We start from the raw sequence: 21,438 nt of genomic DNA, 5'->3' as shown, positions 1-21,438 counted from the left end.
AGTCTGAGTAAACACAGCCATCTCCATGTGGAGTCTAAACACAGCCATCTCCATGTGGAGTCTAAACACAGCCATCTCCATGTAGTCTAAACACAGCCATCTCCATGTGGAGTCTAAACACAGCCATCTCCATGTAGAGTCTAAACACAGCCATCTCCATGTGGAGTCTAAACACAGCCATCTCCATGTGGAGTCTAAACACAGCCATCTCCATGTGGAGTCTCAGTAAACACAGCCATCTCCATGTAGAGTCTAAACACAGCCATCTCCATGTGGAGTCTAAACACAGCCATCTCCATGTGGAGTCTAAACACAGCCAACTCCATGTGGAGTCTAAACACAGCCATCTCCATGTGGAGTCTAAACACAGCCAACTCCATGTAGAGTCTAAACACAGCCATCTCCATGTGGAGTCTAAACACAGCCATCTCCATGTGGAGTCTAAACACAGCCATCTCCATGTGGAGTCTAAACACAGCCATCTCCATGTGGAGTCTAAACACAGCCATCTCCATGTGGAGTCTAAACACAGCCATCTCCATGTGGAGTCTAAACACAGCCATCTCCATGTGGAGTCTAAACACAGCCATCTCCATGTGGAGTCTAAACACAGCCATCTCCATGTGGAGTCTAAACACAGCCATCTCCATGTGGAGTCTAAACACAGCCATCTCCATGTGGAGTCTAAACACAGCCATCTCCATGTGGAGTCTAAACACAGCCATCTCCATGTGGAGTCTAAACACAGCCATATCCATGTGGAGTCTAAACACAGCCATCTCCATGTAGAGTCTAAACACAGCCATCTCCATGTGGAGTCTAAACACAGCCATCTCCATGTAGAGTCTAAACACAGCCATCTCCATGTAGAGTCTGAGTAAACACAGCCATCTCCATGTGGAGTCTAAACACAGCCATCTCCATGTGGAGTCTAAACACAGCCATCTCCATGTAGTCTAAACACAGCCATCTCCATGTGGAGTCTAAACACAGCCATCTCCATGTAGAGTCTAAACACAGCCATCTCCATGTGGAGTCTAAACACAGCCATCTCCATGTGGAGTCTAAACACAGCCATCTCCATGTGGAGTCTCAGTAAACACAGCCATCTCCATGTAGAGTCTAAACACAGCCATCTCCATGTGGAGTCTAAACACAGCCATCTCCATGTGGAGTCTAAACACAGCCAACTCCATGTGGAGTCTAAACACAGCCATCTCCATGTGGAGTCTAAACACAGCCAACTCCATGTAGAGTCTAAACACAGCCATCTCCATGTGGAGTCTAAACACAGCCATCTCCATGTGGAGTCTAAACACAGCCATCTCCATGTGGAGTCTAAACACAGCCATCTCCATGTGGAGTCTAAACACAGCCATCTCCATGTGGAGTCTAAACACAGCCATCTCCATGTGGAGTCTAAACACAGCCATCTCCATGTGGAGTCTAAACACAGCCATCTCCATGTGGAGTCTAAACACAGCCATCTCCATGTAGAGTCTAAACACAGCCATCTCCATGTAGAGTCTAAACACAGCCATCTCCATGTAGAGTCTCAGTAAACACAGCCATCTCCATGTGGAGTCTAAACACAGCCATCTCCATGTGGAGTCTAAACACAGCCATCTCCATGTAGAGTCTTAACACAGCCATCTCCATGTGGAGTCTAAACACAGCCATCTCCATGTAGAGTCTAAACACAGCCATCTCCATGTAGAGTCTAAACACAGCCATCTCCATGTGGAGTCTAAACACAGCCATCTCCATGTGGAGTCTAAACACAGCCATCTCCATGTGGAGTCTAAACACAGCCATCTCCATGTGGAGTCTCAGTAAACACAGCCATCTCCATGTAGAGTCTAAACACAGCCATCTCCATGTAGAGTCTAAACACAGCCATCTCCACGTAGAGTCTAAACACAGCCATCTCCATGTGGAGTCTCAGTAAACACAGCCATCTCCATGTAGAGTCTAAACACAGCCATATCCATGTAGAGTCTAAACACAGCCATCTCCATGTGGAGTCTAAACACAGCCATCTCCATGTGGAGTCTAAACACAGCCATCTCCATGTGGAGTCTAAACACAGCCATCTCCATGTAGAGTCTCAGTAAACACAGCCATCTCCATGTAGAGTCTAAACACAGCCATATCCATGTAGAGTCTAAACACAGCCATCTCCATGTGGAGTCTAAACACAGCCATCTCCATGTGGAGTCTAAACACAGCCATCTCCATGTGGAGTCTCACAGCCATCTCCATGTAGAGTCTAAACACAGCCATCTCCATGTAGAGTCTAAACACAGCCATCTCCATGTAGAGTCTGAGTAAACACAGCCATCTCCATGTGGAGTCTAAACACAGCCATCTCCATGTGGAGTCTAAACACAGCCATCTCCATGTAGTCTAAACACAGCCATCTCCATGTGGAGTCTAAACACAGCCATCTCCATGTGGAGTCTAAACACAGCCATCTCCATGTAGAGTCTCAGTAAACACAGCCATCTCCATGTGGAGTCTAAACACAGCCATCTCCATGTGGAGTCTAAACACAGCCATCTCCATGTGGAGTCTAAACACAGCCATCTCCATGTAGAGTCTAAACACAGCCATCTCCATGTGGAGTCTAAACACAGCCATCTCCATGTGGAGTCTAAACACAGCCATCTCCATGTGGAGTCTAAACACAGCCATCTCCATGTGGAGTCTAAACACAGCCATCTCCATGTGGAGTCTAAACACAGCCATCTCCATGTGGAGTCTAAACACAGCCATCTCCATGTGGAGTCTAAACACAGCCATCTCCATGTGGAGTCTAAACACAGCCATCTCCATGTGGAGTCTAAACACAGCCATCTCCATGTGGAGTCTAAACACAGCCATCTCCATGTGGAGTCTAAACACAGCCATCTCCATGTAGAGTCTAAACACAGCCATTTCCATGTGGAGTCTAAACACAGCCATCTCCATGTAGAGTCTCAGTAAACACAGCCATCTCCATGTAGAGTCTCAGTAAACACAGCCATCTCCATGTGGAGTCTAAACACAGCCATCTCCATGTAGAGTCTAAACACAGCCATCTCCATGTGGAGTCTAAACACAGCCATCTCCATGTGGAGTCTAAACACAGCCATCTCCATGTGGAGTCTAAACACAGCCATCTCCATGTGGAGTCTCAGTAAACACAGCCATCTCCATGTGGAGTCTAAACACAGCCATCTCCATGTGGAGTCTAAACACAGCCATCTCCATGTAGAGTCTAAACACAGCCATCTCCATGTGGAGTCTAAACACAGCCATCTCCATGTGGAGTCTCAGTAAACACAGCCATCTCCATGTGGAGTCTCAGTAAACACAGCCATCTCCATGTAGAGTCTAAACACAGCCATCTCCATGTAGAGTCTCAGTAAACACAGCCATCTCCATGTAGAGTCTAAACACAGCCATCTCCATGTGGAGTCTAAACACAGCCATCTCCATGTGGAGTCTAAACACAGCCATCTCCATGTGGAGTCTAAACACAGCCATCTCCATGTGGAGTCTAAACACAGCCATCTCCATGTAGAGTCTAAACACAGCCATCTCCATGTAGAGTCTCAGTAAACACAGCCATCTCCATGTGGAGTCTAAACACAGCCATCTCCATGTGGAGTCTAAACACAGCCATCTCCATGTGGAGTCTAAACACAGCCATATCCATGTAGAGTCTAAACACAGCCATCTCCATGTGGAGTCTAAACACAGCCATCTCCATGTGGAGTCTAAACACAGCCATCTCCATGTAGAGTCTAAACACAGCCATCTCCATGTGGAGTCTCAGTAAACACAGCCATCTCCATGTAGAGTCTAAACACAGCCAACTCCATGTAGAGTCTAAACACAGCCATCTCCATGTAGAGTCTAAACACAGCCATCTCCATGTAGAGTCTAAACACAGCCATCTCCATGTAGAGTCTAAACACAGCCATCTCCATGTAGAGTCTAAACACAGCCATCTCCATGTGGAGTCTCAGTAAACACAGCCATCTCCATGTAGAGTCTAAACACAGCCATCTCCATGTGGAGTCTAAACACAGCCATCTCCATGTGGAGTCTAAACACAGCCATCTCCATGTGGAGTCTAAACACAGCCATCTCCATGTAGAGTCTAAACACAGCCATCTCCATGTAGAGTCTAAACACAGCCATCTCCATGTGGAGTCTAAACACAGCCATCTCCATGTGGAGTCTAAACACAGCCATCTCCATGTAGAGTCTAAACACAGCCATCTCCATGTGGAGTCTAAACACAGCCATCTCCACGTAGAGTCTAAACACAGCCATCTCCACGTAGAGTCTAAACACAGCCATCTCCATGTGGAGTCTAAACACAGCCATCTCCATGTGGAGTCTAAACACAGCCATCTCCATGTAGAGTCTAAACACAGCCATCTCCATGTGGAGTCTAAACACAGCCATCTCCACGTAGAGTCTAAACACAGCCATCTCCATGTAGAGTCTAAACACAGCCATCTCCATGTGGAGTCTAAACACAGCCATCTCCATGTAGAGTCTAAACACAGCCATCTCCATGTAGAGTCTGAGTAAACACAGCCATCTCCATGTGGAGTCTAAACACAGCCATCTCCATGTGGAGTCTAAACACAGCCATCTCCATGTAGTCTAAACACAGCCATCTCCATGTGGAGTCTAAACACAGCCATCTCCATGTAGAGTCTAAACACAGCCATCTCCATGTGGAGTCTAAACACAGCCATCTCCATGTGGAGTCTAAACACAGCCATCTCCATGTGGAGTCTCAGTAAACACAGCCATCTCCATGTAGAGTCTAAACACAGCCATCTCCATGTGGAGTCTAAACACAGCCATCTCCATGTGGAGTCTAAACACAGCCAACTCCATGTGGAGTCTAAACACAGCCATCTCCATGTGGAGTCTAAACACAGCCAACTCCATGTAGAGTCTAAACACAGCCATCTCCATGTGGAGTCTAAACACAGCCATCTCCATGTGGAGTCTAAACACAGCCATCTCCATGTGGAGTCTAAACACAGCCATCTCCATGTGGAGTCTAAACACAGCCATCTCCATGTGGAGTCTAAACACAGCCATCTCCATGTGGAGTCTAAACACAGCCATCTCCATGTGGAGTCTAAACACAGCCATCTCCATGTGGAGTCTAAACACAGCCATCTCCATGTGGAGTCTAAACACAGCCATCTCCATGTAGAGTCTAAACACAGCCATCTCCATGTAGAGTCTAAACACAGCCATCTCCATGTAGAGTCTCAGTAAACACAGCCATCTCCATGTGGAGTCTAAACACAGCCATCTCCATGTGGAGTCTAAACACAGCCATCTCCATGTAGAGTCTTAACACAGCCATCTCCATGTGGAGTCTAAACACAGCCATCTCCATGTAGAGTCTAAACACAGCCATCTCCATGTAGAGTCTAAACACAGCCATCTCCATGTGGAGTCTAAACACAGCCATCTCCATGTGGAGTCTAAACACAGCCATCTCCATGTGGAGTCTAAACACAGCCATCTCCATGTGGAGTCTCAGTAAACACAGCCATCTCCATGTAGAGTCTAAACACAGCCATCTCCATGTAGAGTCTAAACACAGCCATCTCCATGTAGAGTCTAAACACAGCCATCTCCATGTGGAGTCTCAGTAAACACAGCCATCTCCATGTAGAGTCTAAACACAGCCATCTCCATGTAGAGTCTAAACACAGCCATCTCCATGTGGAGTCTCAGTAAACACAGCCATCTCCATGTAGAGTCTAAACACAGCCATATCCATGTAGAGTCTAAACACAGCCATCTCCATGTGGAGTCTAAACACAGCCATCTCCATGTGGAGTCTAAACACAGCCATCTCCATGTGGAGTCTAAACACAGCCATCTCCATGTAGAGTCTCAGTAAACACAGCCATCTCCATGTAGAGTCTAAACACAGCCATATCCATGTAGAGTCTAAACACAGCCATCTCCATGTGGAGTCTAAACACAGCCATCTCCATGTGGAGTCTAAACACAGCCATCTCCATGTGGAGTCTCACAGCCATCTCCATGTAGAGTCTAAACACAGCCATCTCCATGTAGAGTCTAAACACAGCCATCTCCATGTAGAGTCTGAGTAAACACAGCCATCTCCATGTGGAGTCTAAACACAGCCATCTCCATGTGGAGTCTAAACACAGCCATCTCCATGTAGTCTAAACACAGCCATCTCCATGTGGAGTCTAAACACAGCCATCTCCATGTGGAGTCTAAACACAGCCATCTCCATGTAGAGTCTCAGTAAACACAGCCATCTCCATGTGGAGTCTAAACACAGCCATCTCCATGTGGAGTCTAAACACAGCCATCTCCATGTAGAGTCTAAACACAGCCATCTCCATGTGGAGTCTAAACACAGCCATCTCCATGTGGAGTCTAAACACAGCCATCTCCATGTGGAGTCTAAACACAGCCATCTCCATGTGGAGTCTAAACACAGCCATCTCCATGTGGAGTCTAAACACAGCCATCTCCATGTGGAGTCTAAACACAGCCATCTCCATGTGGAGTCTAAACACAGCCATCTCCATGTGGAGTCTAAACACAGCCATCTCCATGTGGAGTCTAAACACAGCCATCTCCATGTGGAGTCTAAACACAGCCATCTCCATGTGGAGTCTAAACACAGCCATCTCCATGTAGAGTCTAAACACAGCCATCTCCATGTGGAGTCTAAACACAGCCATCTCCATGTAGAGTCTCAGTAAACACAGCCATCTCCATGTAGAGTCTCAGTAAACACAGCCATCTCCATGTGGAGTCTAAACACAGCCATCTCCATGTAGAGTCTAAACACAGCCATCTCCATGTGGAGTCTAAACACAGCCATCTCCATGTGGAGTCTAAACACAGCCATCTCCATGTGGAGTCTAAACACAGCCATCTCCATGTGGAGTCTCAGTAAACACAGCCATCTCCATGTGGAGTCTAAACACAGCCATCTCCATGTGGAGTCTAAACACAGCCATCTCCATGTAGAGTCTAAACACAGCCATCTCCATGTGGAGTCTAAACACAGCCATCTCCATGTGGAGTCTCAGTAAACACAGCCATCTCCATGTGGAGTCTCAGTAAACACAGCCATCTCCATGTAGAGTCTAAACACAGCCATCTCCATGTAGAGTCTCAGTAAACACAGCCATCTCCATGTAGAGTCTAAACACAGCCATCTCCATGTGGAGTCTAAACACAGCCATCTCCATGTGGAGTCTAAACACAGCCATCTCCATGTGGAGTCTAAACACAGCCATCTCCATGTAGAGTCTAAACACAGCCATCTCCATGTAGAGTCTCAGTAAACACAGCCATCTCCATGTGGAGTCTAAACACAGCCATCTCCATGTGGAGTCTAAACACAGCCATCTCCATGTGGAGTCTAAACACAGCCATCTCCATGTAGAGTCTAAACACAGCCATCTCCATGTGGAGTCTAAACACAGCCATCTCCATGTGGAGTCTAAACACAGCCATCTCCATGTAGAGTCTAAACACAGCCATCTCCATGTGGAGTCTCAGTAAACACAGCCATCTCCATGTAGAGTCTAAACACAGCCAACTCCATGTAGAGTCTAAACACAGCCATCTCCATGTAGAGTCTAAACACAGCCATCTCCATGTAGAGTCTAAACACAGCCATCTCCATGTAGAGTCTAAACACAGCCATCTCCATGTAGAGTCTAAACACAGCCATCACCATGTGGAGTCTCAGTAAACACAGCCATCTCCATGTAGAGTCTAAACACAGCCATCTCCATGTGGAGTCTAAACACAGCCATCTCCATGTGGAGTCTAAACACAGCCATCTCCATGTGGAGTCTAAACACAGCCATCTCCATGTAGAGTCTAAACACAGCCATCTCCATGTAGAGTCTAAACACAGCCATCTCCATGTGGAGTCTAAACACAGCCATCTCCATGTGGAGTCTAAACACAGCCATCTCCATGTAGAGTCTAAACACAGCCATCTCCATGTGGAGTCTAAACACAGCCATCTCCACGTAGAGTCTAAACACAGCCATCTCCATGTGGAGTCTCAGTAAACCGGGACGAGATTCTGTATCTTCAGGATAACAGAGATACGGTTGTTGTTTTTTTTATTATAATTTTTATCCCACGATTTTGTAACCCATTTTTCACCCCTGTGTCAATCATCTAATGTGATCCTGGGCTCTACACACCCTCCACCAACCTAGTCCCCATATATGGGGGACAACGGGAGACCAACCTAGTCCCCATATATGGGGGACAAGGGGAGACCAACCTAGTCCCCATATATGGGGGACAAGGGGAGAGCAACCTAGTCCCCATATTTGGGGGACAAGGGGAGACCAACCTTGTCCCCATATATGGGGGACATGGGGAGAGCAACCTAGTCCCCATATATGGGGGACAAGGGGAGAGCAACCTAGTCCCCATATATGGGGGACAAGGGGAGACCAACCTAGTCCCCATATATGGGGGACAAGGGGAGACCAACCTAGTCCCCATATATGGGGGACAAGGGGAGACCAACCTAGTCCCCATATATGGGGGACAAGGGGAGACCAACCTAGTCCCCATATATGGGGGACAAGGGGAGAGCAACGGACTTGAACTCATGCTTCCTTCATGCCTGAGTGTCCAAGTTGCTCCTTTCCACCTGACAGGGGGGAGTTTCCCTGGTTGGACGTAGCGCGTGGAAGGAACACGTTATTCGACCCAGTTCCTTTCCCCTCCATCAGGCGCCCCAGCTGGCCAGGGGGAGGTCATCTGCCACTGGAATTAAGGTGACTTGACTGATTGATTGTTATTTTGCGTGTGTGTGTGTGTGTGTGTGTGCGTGTGCGTGTGCATGTGTGCGTGCGTGTGTGTGTCCAGTACCTGGTAGTGTGTGAGTTTCTGTGACTCTGAAATGAGGACAGCACTGCAGACCTTACACTGAGAGTCTGAAAACAGCTCACTGTGTTCTCTGATCATCTTGTTCACTGTGGAGACAAACAACACAACGAAACCTTATTAAATACATTATCCCATTCTGACCTGAGATCAGATTCATACGAGGTTTCCGCCGGACACACACTGGTCCTGATGAACCCATTCTGACCTGAGATCAGATTCTAGAAATGTCAGTCGCTCTTCGATTTTTCAAAAAATAGCAGACCTACAAGCTCATATCGCGCCACCGAGTGGCGCGATACGAGCTTGTAGGTCTGCTATTTTTCAATAGCTAAAGCATAACATGATGCTGACACCAAAATGGGTGCCCGGTCAGAATGGGTTAAAATATAAGTTATACAATAAACAAACGGGTCACGGTGCTCTCTGGTCATCTCATTCACTGGAGATAAACCGCATTCGTTTGTTTATAAAACATCCTGGACAGTCAGGAACCCCTGTTGGTGTTATAAGCATTGTGTTACAGGCAACTGTAGCTGTTGAGAAATAGCAGATCTACAAGCTCGTATACGCTTGTAGATCTGATATATAAAAAAAAAAAAACGTTGAAAATGTGGCGCAAATCTTTGAATATATATTCGTTTCCGACTCAAACATTTGCTTCGTCTATTTTCAGAGGGCCTAAAAATGGAGGATGAGACGTTCAGAAACCTTTGCCTTCGCAGTACACAACTGGCTGTCACAAGTTGAAAAGAGATGTGGAACATATGACGAGACATTAAAGAGATGTGGCCCATATGACGAGGAAAACAAAATTAGGCCTACAGATTCAGAGGCATTTCACATTTCAAGGGTGCAGGAAGAGTGGGCACCTAAACATTAAATTGGCTATGTTTTTTTTTTTTTTTTTAAGAATTAATGTTGACATATTGTAAATGTTTACTTGTTTAATCCCAAAGGGGATTTATCTTTCTTTGATTAAAAGGATCCCTGCATGAACAGACAAATATTTCTTCTTCTTTTATTTCTTTCATAAATAGAGAATCTTTCACTATAAGAAGAAAAACAAAACAAATAGTGTTGTCTCCTGCCTTTATTTTCTTCTTATAAATTATTTTATCGGCCCAAAACATAGTGTTCATTGTCATGATTTGTCACGATCCGAGTTGTCTTTGTCCGCGGCGTAACCGTCTTTAAATAAATACTTTTGGAATTGCCTATGGTGAAAATGAATGGAGAAACCATGTCCTGGGCCACTCGTTGTTCTGAAAGTGAGAGGGACTGCGACGCTCTATAGCCTATGTTTATTTTCCATTTTTACCTCCTCCATGATTATTTCCTGATTCGACTATATGTGACCAGTGCCAGCAGAATATGCCTCATGTCGCCAGAATGAACATGCCTTAAATCAATAAATAAACTCGTTTTTTTTTTTTATGTGATTTTCTTTTTTTTTCATATTTATACAGTTTGAATGTTGAAGAAGGTTTTCATTCAAACAGATTGTTCATTTGGGCAAATGAAATGTATACATTTATACGTCAAAGTGGGCTTGTTTTTTAACAAGTTTTTGGGGGCAGAAGAGCGCAGTTCCGAGATTTGCATGTGGTGTACGATTGGTCCTGAAATCTCTTTGTCCTCAGGTTTCACGCTCTGATCACCGCCCATTAGGGTGCTTGTGTTTGTAAACTATAGTAGTATGGAGGAGCATTTGGCTTAGACTTTACAGAAAATAAACAAAACCACGTATAGCTACTCGCTGAAATACACTTCCCAGCTTGGAGTCTTTCACCAACAAACAACAGGCTAGAAGCTAGCCTTTTTTTAGCTTAATTTTTTTCCTCGCGCACCCAGCAAAGAGCCAAGATCACACGTCTTTTCTTTTAATCACAACTCGCTCATTTCTTGCTCATTTTAAAAAAGGTTATATACTATGTAAACTATGAAATGCAGGCTTTCATTTGGTATATAGAACGTTTGTGTAGGCCCTCTCTATGAAACGGTATCAAGTGAAAAGGAAATGTCGGAAATCGGTTTATTGTGTAAAAGATACGTCTTTTCAAATGCGGCCGTTAGTACTGTTAATTCAACATCCGGTGAGGGGAGGATACGGATCGTGTATGTATTGTGTATATAAATCAGCGCAAACAGTGGGTGGGCTTTAGAACGGATGTAAGCCTTGCACACTAAATAGACACCCGATGTAGTATGAATCCACCCATCGAATGCACAGGAATTACTATAAATGAAACCAGGCATTGTGACTGCATGTGGACAGATCTGTTTATTAAAATAGCAAATCTACAAGCGCACAACATCATAGCCTGATGCGTCGATTTTATTTATTTAAAATACTGGGTCAATTGTCTGACTTTGATTGCTTAAAGTAGACCTGCATAAAATGGTGTAGGCTACTGCAGCTATTTACAACCAGGTAGTGTATAAGTTAAATTGAACACTTAACTTAATATTTAATACTTGAATACTTATACTTAGTATTTAATACTTAGTACTTTCAAAAGGGTTTATTGGGGCACCTTACAAATTGCATTGTTTGTTCTACTGGCTTAAACATGCCAGTGTTTCTAGTGTTGCACTGTTGACAGCTAAAACGTCCTATTGTCTCTTGTCCCTCCCATTGTCACACCCACTTCTGTCCAGCTCTAAGGTGATAAAATGTTGTGAATATTGAAAAGGGCTTTTCTCAGCTTTGGGTGAAAGGCCCCAGTCATTTTAAAATGGTTATATCTCCTTCAATTATTGTCCAATTTCATTGAATGATACATCATATGAAAGCTTACATTCTGTACTTTAATAATCTGTAAAAATCTGTAATCTGTAAAAATCGAGTTGAGGCATATTCTGCTGGCACTGGTCACATATAGTTGTGTATATTCGTACGACTCTTAATGTTTTGATGAATTGAACAAGGTGGACCCTGTTGTAAACAAGTGTAATGCTTAATGGTGTCGTCCACTCACAGTTAACAGTCTTTGTATTGAGTTTGTGCTTGAAATGTACTGTAATTCTGCAAACTGTAAATACATCAATCAATCCATCAACACCAGCCTACAAACAAACACACGTGTTAATTAATACAGCCCGGTTGATTCGATATAGTACAGTTTGTAGTTTTCTGTGGTTTTTTTGATTGATTGATCTGAAATATGTATTAACAGTTTGCAGAATTACAGGATACATTTCAAGCACAAACTCAATACAAAGACTGTTAACTGTGAGTGGACGACACCATAAAGCATTACACTTGTTTACAACAGGGTCCACATTGTTCAATTCATCAAAACATTTAGAGACAGTACAAATAGACCAAAATGGTCACCTCAGTCTTCACCGACAACTGGACTATAATAAATGAATAGTCCTCAATAACACAAAAACTGTTGACTGCCTGTGAGTGGACGATAAAAACCATAAATAAAGCATTACACTTGTTTACAATGACAATATGGCCCACCATGTTCAATTCATCGAAAACAGTGTGCTGCTGCTGGTGGTTCTAGACTAGGATTCTACCGGCTGCACCGTTTTTTTATTATATATATTTTTATATTATATATAGGGCTACAAACGGTCTATACACACAGTCTTTCAGTGGGTGACTGACTGTAGCCGTGTGTAACTAACTGGGTTCTACCGGGTCTCGCTGTGCAGCGGTTGTGGGGTCACTTTATCCCATTCTGAACGGGAACCCATTTTGGTGTTATAGCATCATGTTATGCTTTAGCTATTGAAAAATAGCAGATCTACAAGCTCATAGGTCTGCTATTTTTTAGAAAAATCGAAGAACGACTGACATTTTGTTAGAATCTGATCTCAGGTCAGAATGGGTTAATCAGACCAGTGTGTGTCCAGTGGAACCCTCGTATGAAATCTGATCTCAGGTCAGAAGGGGTTATATTATATAGGACTACAAACGGTCTATACACACAGTCTTTCAGTGGGTGACTGACTGTAGCGGTGTGTAACTGGGTTCGGTTCTATCGGGTTGTGGGGTCACTCTAATAAAGTGGGTCACATTGTGCGGCAGGCAGCAACGTGCTGCTCAGCTCAGCCCAGACCAGCCTGCCCGGTAACACGTTCTGTCTGTGTGGTTGTGGTTGTTGTCAGACTGCAGGGTGGTGGTTGTGTTTGTTGGGATCCATAATAACGTGCTGCAGCCGGTGGGTCGCTCGACCTTGGGGGAGGGGGGGGGGCTTTCATTCTCAGCAGCACAACGACCATCCATTCTTTACAACGTGTTAGCCGTTTGAGGCTAATGCTAACGCAGAGCAGCGAGACACACACACACAGTCTCTCTCTCTCACACACACACACACAGTCTCTCTCTCTCTCTCACACACACACACACACACACACAGTCACACACACACACACACACAGTCTCACACACACACACACACACACACACACACAGTCTCTCTCTCTCTCTCTCACACACACACACACACAGTCTCTCTCTCTCTCTCTCTCTCACACACACACACACACACACAAGCCGCGCGGCGTTTCAACGTCCCGACGCGTTTCGGGCCGAGTATATACAAACAGCAGAACGTGCATATTATTATGATCAGTATGTTTACACGGTGTATTTCAGTGTCTCTCTGTCTCTCTCTCTCTCTCTCTCTCTCTGTGTGTCTTACCCTCGGCCAGGCCGGAAGGCAGAACGGGGAAGTCTTCCAGGTTGGACTGCATCGCGACGTCCGCCATGTTGTTGATGCTGAGACGCTCAGAGACGCCGCTGCGCTGTGACGCTCTGCCTAGTGCCTCCTGCAGCACTGCGCACGCGCAGGGAGGGAGGGGAGGGGAGGGGAGGAGCAATTACACACAGGGGTGGGCAACTGGCGGCCCGGGGGCCACATGCGGCCCCCCCTCCTTCACTTAATGTGGCCCTCAGGTTAATGTCAGAATACTGTTGGTTCCAGCTGTTACTATTCCACAACATGCAAACATGACCCGCTTTAATTACTTCAGTCTAAATTAGTAGCTCAATGCTCAACACACGTACAATTAAAGGCATTTGAAATTACATAAAATGTAAATTTTCAGGATTCCTATTCGAATAGAGCAAAAATAGCCGATCTACAAGCTCAAAACGTGTCGCAGCGCGACGCGTTTTGAGCTTGTAGATCGGCTATTTTTGCTACGACAGTAATATATGGCCCTATAGGGAGTGAGTGTGGAAATATAGTGGCCCTCTCCATCGTCAAAATTACACCACCCCTGAATTACAACACAACCCAAGTGCCAAGTGCAAGCGCTTCGACAGTGATCTCCAAACCAAACTGTGCAACCTAAAAGCCCAGTGTAGCAAGCTAAGAAACGGTGTAATTGCCATGAACAAATCAGCCAAATGTAACTTTAGCAATGATAAATCCGAGGAAATCAAAAGCAATCCTTGGGAGCTATGGAAGTTACTAAACAATCAACTAGGCTGTGGTCGGAAACTAAAAACCAGGTTTACTAACATAAACATCTAATCGAATAACACCCTCATCACTGACAAACTCGATGTAGCCAACCACTTGAACATCTTCTTTACAAACATTGCAACAAAGCTGGTTAGCAAACTGCCCTCCCACTCTGGGCGTTTTGGTGTAGAGCACATCAAAGCCTTCTACAAAAACCTTGGTGTTTGTAAAGATGATTTTAAAATGGCAATGGTAACAACCGAGGAGGTACTTAAAAAACTGAGTGCCCTCCAACCCCACAAGGCCACTGGCCATGACAATATTCCCTCCAAATTTCTCAGAGACTCAGCCTTTTCCATAGCTCCAGTCATCACCCACATAGTTAACCTCTCCATCAAACAGGGACAGGTCCCCCAAGATTTTAAACTGGCCAAAGTAACCCCCTTGTACAAAAAAGGGAGTAAATTAGAACCCGGCAACAACTGCAGGTTGAAAAGACCCTCAGCTCTGCAACTCGGTAGAATCTGCACCTGGCTCGCTGATAACAAACTATCCTTACACCTGGGAAAAACTGAATCCATCCTCTTCGGATCAAATAGTAAACTCAGCACGGCAGATGGCTTCTTGGTTAGAGTGGGTGACAATATTATCACACGAAAAGATCAAATTACCTACCTAGGTTCCATCCTGGAGGCCAATCTTTCCGGTGATAAAATGGCCACCAACGTAATCAAAAAAGTCAATCAAAGAACAAGATTCCTTTACAGGATCTCCTCACTGGTCAGCAAAAACACCTTGAAGACCTAAACAGGAGCCCTCGTACAAGGTTTCTTTGACTATGCATCCACCTCTTGGTACCACAGCACCTCAAAGGCCCTTAAAACAAGGCTCCAGACCTCCCAAAACAAACTGGTCAGGCTCCTACTTGGCCTCACCCCCCGAACCCACCTCACCCCTGCCCACTTTGACAGGCTGGGATGGCTTAGGGTCGACGACAGAGTACAGCATCTTGCAATGGGTCTGGTCCACAAGATTCGATACACCACCAAGATACCCATGTACCTGTCTAAATACTTCCTTAATGTAAACGAAGTCCACACCCACAACACCAGAGGGAGTGCAACAAACCATGTACAACCCAGATTCGGCACAAACAAGGGACTAAATTCTTTTCGCTCCTATGCCACCAAAATGTGGAACGCCCTACCAACAGTCATTAAGACATTTGAATCCCTTGACTCCTTCAAAACCGCTCTCAAAGGGCACCTACGGACGGCTGCAATTCGAAACTGGCCTCTGTAAAATCTGAATCCCCCCCCTCCCCCCCCATTTTCCCTCACTGTATATTGTATCTTTTCCCTTTTTTGCTTCCCATATGATGAATTCCTGTTCTGTTCTTTAGCTACATAGAAATGTCTATTTGTATGTCTCTAAATGTTTGTATGTCTTTAAATGTTTTGATGAATTGAACAATGTGGACCCTGTTGTAAACAAGTGTAATGCTTAATTGGGTCGTCCACTCACAGTTGACAGTCTTTGTATTGAGTTTGTGCTTAAAATGTACTGTAAATTCTACAAACTGTTAATAAATATTTCAATCAATCAATCAAAAAAAACCCACAACGGCATGTCACTTTGAAGGTTTGCAGTGTCACATCCGGTCTGTACTGGATACGGATACTGGTGTGTGTGTGTGTGTGTGTGTGTGTGTGTGTGTGTGTGTGTGTGTGTGTGTGTGTGTGTGTGTGTGTGTGTGTGTGTGTGTGTGTGTGTGTGTGTGTGTGTGTGTGTGTGTGTGTGTGTGTGTGTGTGCGTGTTCTCGAGGAATGACCGAACGGATGCAGTAGGCGGGGCCTTTTTAGACCGGATGTGAGCGCTGCTGAACTGCAACTAGGAATGGGGGGGGCTTTGGGGGCTTTGGGACGACGGTGCTCAGTGTTGCCATGTCCGCTCATTATAAGCGCCGCTGGTGCTTGTTGGTTTTTTCTGTCATAGTTTCTTGTGAATCTCGCGGTAGTTTTGCGGCGTTTTGTTTCCTTTAATGTTGTTTTAGTGGTTCTCCAACATCTTCATGTCAAGGATCCTCAAAATAGTCAAAATACATTTCTGTCTGCAGACCCACAGGAAGGGACTGATTGATTGATTGATTGATTGAAATATGTATTAACAGTTTGCAGAATTACAGTACATTTCAAGCACAAACTCAATACAAAGACTGTTAACTGTGAGTGGACGACCCAATTAAGCATTACACTTGTTTACAACAGGGTCCACATTGTTCAATTCATCAAAACATTTAGAGACGTACAAATAGACACTTCTATGAAGTTAAAGAACAGAACAGGAATTCATCATATAATATTAGTGTTGTTAGAATGTAAAAAAACTAAAACAGATTTCACAATTAAATTTCCCCTAACTTGTATTAAAAATCACACCCATGTGAAGTGAGGGTGCTCTTATCATTATACATCATCTGATGAACAACTGAATTTATGTGATTGGTTAGCCGATTTGCTCGTAAAATCTAAATGTAAAATATGACGTAACATTTCCCTTCATTATCAACGGAATTTAATGTTCTCACAAAATGACATCATATTGGCCCAGGCCGTAGCGTAACGGTCTGGGCACCGGACTGGTAATCCAGTCGCAGTGTGCCGCGGGTTCGACTCCCGGACCCGACACGGCCTTTACTGCATGTCATCCCCCCATCTCTCTCCCGTTTCCTGTCAGCCTACTGTCTGTCCCTTCAAAAATCAATAAAAGGCGTAAGCCGCAAAAATAAAAATAAAATGACATCATATTTGACGGACATTTGACCTAATTTCTCCTTTCATTGTCAATGGTAAATATTGAGACGTGTGGAGACAAAAGCTGTAGCCTATAGGAGGGGCTGGCTCCCCTTACAAATAGCAGATCTACAAGCTCATGCGACGTGTTACGAGCCTGTAGATCTGCTATGAAATAGCAGCTATTTCAAGTGCTATTTCATAACTGCTATGAATGAACTAGCCCTAATAAGCCTATAGTGGTTTCCTTTGGGTCGTCGACAGAGTACAGCATCTTGCAATGGGTCTGGTCCACAAGATTCGATACACCACCAAGATACCCATGTACCTGTCTAAATACTTCCTTAATGTAAACGAAGTCCACACCCACAACACCAGAGGGAGTGCAACAAACCATGTACAACCCAGATTCGGCACAAACAAGGGACTAAATTCTTTTCGCTCCTATGCCACCAAAATGTGGAACGCCCTACCAACAGTCATTAAGACATGTGAATCCCTTGACTCCTTCAAAACCGCTCTCAAAGGGCACCTACGGACGGCTGCAATTCGAAACTGGCCTCTGTAAAATCTGAATCCCCCCCACCCCATTTTCCCTCACTGTATATTGTATCTTTTCCCTTTTTTGCTTCCCATATGATGAATTTAGCTACATAGAAATGTCTATTTGTATGTCTCTAAATGTTTGTATGTCTTTAAATGTTTTGATGAATTGAACAATGTGGACCCTGTTGTAAACAAGTGTAATGCTTAATTGGGTCGTCCACTCACAGTTGACAGTCTTTGTATTGAGTTTGTGCTTAAAATGTACTGTAAATTCTACAAACTGTTAATAAATATTTCAATCAATCAATCAATCAATGTTTTCATAGACCTGGTCGCTTGTTTCTCTGGCAAAACCTGGCACCACAGCCCGAGAACACGGCAGCAGATGTACAAGCTCACAACGCGACGCGTCGCAGCGCGTCGTGAGCTTGTAGATCCGCGCGACGTGAAGGGAAGCGCGCGGTGATGTCACAAACACACGTATGTATGAGTGGACGGATTACGTCATGACGTATCAAAAAGGGTCACTTCCGCAATGTGGATTAAAACAAAACAACAGAAGAGATGAGGCGGTCGTCGCTTCTCTGCTCCGTGGACAAAACGGCCGCTCCGAGTATCAGTACAACAACACAGGTTATTATCACTAAAACATACAGATAGTATATTTGTCATTCATCACTAAAACACTGAGTTTTGCATTTAGTTCAGGCGCTTCATATCAGAAGCCAACAACATGGAGAAATACGAAGGCTACATGTTCAGCGCTCTGTGCAGCAGCAACCTGCTGGTGTCCTGCCTGCTGTTCTCGGCCGTGACGCGGGAGCAGCGTGAGCCCTACATGGACGAGGTGTTCCACGTGCCGCAGGCGCAGCGCTACTGCGCGGGCCGCTTCTCGGAGTGGGACCCCATGATCACCACGCTGCCGGGCCTCTACCTGGCCTCGGTGGGCCTGATCCGGCCCGCCGTGTGGCTCTTCGGCCTGACGGGCAGCGTGGTCTGCTCCACGGCCATGCTGCGCTTCGTCAACCTGCTGTTCAACGCCGGGACCCTGTACCTGCTCTACCTGCTGCTCCGCAAGCTCCACCCCCACCACCACGACAACAACAAGACCACCGCCGCCTCCTACGCCGCGCGCCGCGTCCTGTCCGCCCTGGCGCTCTCCGCCTTCCCCGTCCTCTACTTCTTCAACTTCCTGTACTACACGGACGCGGGCTCGACATTCTTCGTGCTGTTCGCGTACCTGATGACGTCGTACGGCTGCCACAAGGCGTCTGCGCTGCTCTCCGGCTGCGCCGTGCTCTTCAGACAGACCAACGTGGTGTGGGCGGCGTTCTGCGCCGGCACGCTGCTGGCCGCCAAGATGGACGAGGCCTGGAGGGAGGAGCACGCCAAGAAGAGGGACGACTCCTCCTCCTCCCAGGTCCCCCTGTCTGTGGGCGGGGCCAAGCGCGTGCTGCGCTTCGCGCTCGCCTTCCTCACCTCGGGCGCTCGCGTCAAGGGGTTCCTGGCGGAGGCGTGGCCGTACGCGGCCGTGGGCGCGGCGTTCGCCGCCTTCGTGCTGCTGAACGGCGGCATCGTGGTCGGCGACCGCACCAGGCACGAGGCGAGCTTCCACGCGCCGCAGCTCCTCTACTTCCTGTCGTTCGCCCTGTTCTTCTCGGCGCCCGCCACGCTGTGCCACCGCCGCGCGCTGCGCTTCCTGCGCGCGCTCCGCGCCCGCCCGCTCCCCTTCCTGTCGTTGGGCGCGCTCCTGGCGGCGGCCGTGTGGCGCTTCACGTACGAACACGAGTACCTGCTGGCCGACAACCGCCACTACACCTTCTACGTGTGGAGCCGCGTGTTCCGCCGGCACGCCCTGGCGCGCTACGCCCTGGTGCCCGCCTACGTCTACGCCGCCTGGCACTTCCTGGACGTGCTGGTGACGTCGTCGCGCCGCTCGCTCTTCTGGATCCTGGCGTTCGTGGCGTGCGCGGCGGCCGCCACGGTGCCCCAGCGGCTGCTGGAGTTCCGCTACTTCATCGTTCCGTACCTCCTGTACCGCGTGCACGCGCCCGTGCCGGCCATGCCCCGGGTCCTCCTGGAGATGGCGCTGTACGCCGCCGTCAACGCCGCCACGCTCTACGTCTTCCTCAACAGGACCTTCCGCTGGCCCGACGAGCCCGGCGCCACCCAGAGGTTCATGTGGTGAACTGCAGTCTAAACGGGGACAGATACCCCGCCGGCGGCCTATACGGTCTAAACGGGACAGAGGCGTGATTTCAGAAAAAAAACGAAACAAAAATTAGCAAAATGCAAGTGAACACTACTTTAAGCCCCGTTTTAAAACTAGCAGATCTACAATATGTACAAGAAAACGCAATGAATTATATCAAAACATGAAGACGTGCTCCAATTAGGTGACGACGCCACTTTGAACCTGGCACTGAATAAACTAGCCCCTGTAGGAACCTCAGCCCCCCCGTATAGGGACCTCAGCCCCCCGTAGGAACCTCGAGAGAACTGGAGAACCGTTTTGCTCTTTCAAAAAATAGCAAAAGCAACGTGTACAATTCATTGCATTGTTTCTTGTACATCTTGGTACATCTGCTAGTTTCATAGTATCGTAACCCCGGAAAGTAAATGTATTTCCTGAGAGCCACAAGATGATATAGAATTTGGAAAAGTTTTGTTTTATTGTTTCCCCGATTCAATAAGCTATTTTAAGCTTATGACACAAAGTTGACGGACGGGAGGATTTAGATGCGCTGAGCTATAAAACCATATTAATCAATTACGTCCAAACAATCAAAGGTGTCAATTAGTTATTTATATGTCATTACTTTAACCAGTTAAAGCCCAGTCAGTCCATCAAGGCGCTATATGCTTTGGTACTTTGTGTTAATGTGGGGGAAACTCACAGATCACGACTCGCAGATTGACAGCTTGTCAATCAACAGATTGACAAGCTCACAACGTTGTGAGCTGTCAATCAACAGATGTATATCTGGTAGGCCTTTATATCTGGTATTTTGTGCAAAAGCTTTCCAGTACGGATACAGTCTTATACGGTTAATGAGACTGTATTTGACTCGTGAGTCGTTACTTTAATAAGATTTTGTTCCTGTGATCCTTTGTTGAAAATGTGTTCACCTTCCCCTACGTACATGTTGAGCCATCATAGTGTGAAGAAGGGAACCTTAGAATTTATACTCTTTGTGATATTTTTATACAAACAAACCAATATTTTCTGCGGTTTAATTGATGAAGTGAATGCGTTTGATATTGATATTTGATAATTATTGTTTCTGCTTCTTCTGTGTCGTTGTTGATAAGGTTTCAAACCCACAAAGCTTTATTTGTATTTGGCTGGATTAAAATCCTGAGTGTAAATATATAAATATAAATTAATAAAAATAACAAAATACAGTTGCATTCACTGGTGTACCGGTAACATCATGGGCTGTGTGTGTGTGTGTGTGTGTGTGTGTGTGTGTGTGTGTGTGTGTGTGTGTGTGTGTGTGTGTGTGTGTGTGTGTGTGTGTGTGTGTGTCTTCCGACACAGACAAACATTTAACAAAGGCAATACTTACAATTGTTTACAAACACTAACTCAAAATAAAACATAGTAAAATCAAATATAAAATAAAAAACATAGCAAAAAAATCACTTTCAACACATTATACATTTGAACCTATTACTGCTCTAGATAATAGAAGATTTAAGAATATTTGTTCTTGGTTTAGGTG

At 45.8% G+C, this 21,438-nt stretch overlaps 2 protein-coding genes across 2 annotated transcripts in view; one reads left to right on the top strand and one right to left on the bottom strand.

Moving 5' to 3' along the window:
* The window catches only part of znf346 (zinc finger protein 346), a gene marked incomplete at its 3' end in the record, with an annotated part of 45,684 nt that extends 31,978 nt beyond the window's left edge, over positions 1-13,706 (bottom strand). The window contains exons 1-2 of the mRNA XM_083761702.1: positions 13,608-13,706; positions 8,929-9,032 (exon numbers count right to left, since the gene is read on the bottom strand). Coding sequence (XP_083617828.1) covers positions 8,929-9,032; positions 13,608-13,674 — 171 coding nt within the window. The 5' untranslated portion in view covers positions 13,675-13,706. The remainder of the gene's footprint in view (positions 1-8,928; positions 9,033-13,607) is intronic.
* A 4,571-nt stretch (positions 13,707-18,277) lies between these two features.
* On the top strand, positions 18,278-21,101 carry alg10 (ALG10 alpha-1,2-mannosyltransferase). The gene has a single exon (XM_083769580.1). It carries the CDS (start codon positions 18,447-18,449, stop codon positions 19,899-19,901), a length of 1,455 nt encoding a protein of 484 aa, XP_083625706.1. The 5' UTR covers positions 18,278-18,446; the 3' UTR covers positions 19,902-21,101.
* The last annotated feature ends 337 nt before the right edge of the window (positions 21,102-21,438 follow it).

Source organism: Protomyctophum parallelum, assembly GCF_964188405.1.
Source record: "Protomyctophum parallelum genome assembly, chromosome: 1".
NCBI lineage: Eukaryota > Metazoa > Chordata > Actinopteri > Myctophiformes > Myctophidae > Protomyctophum > Protomyctophum parallelum.
This window is presented reverse-complemented; position numbering and strand designations above follow the sequence as displayed.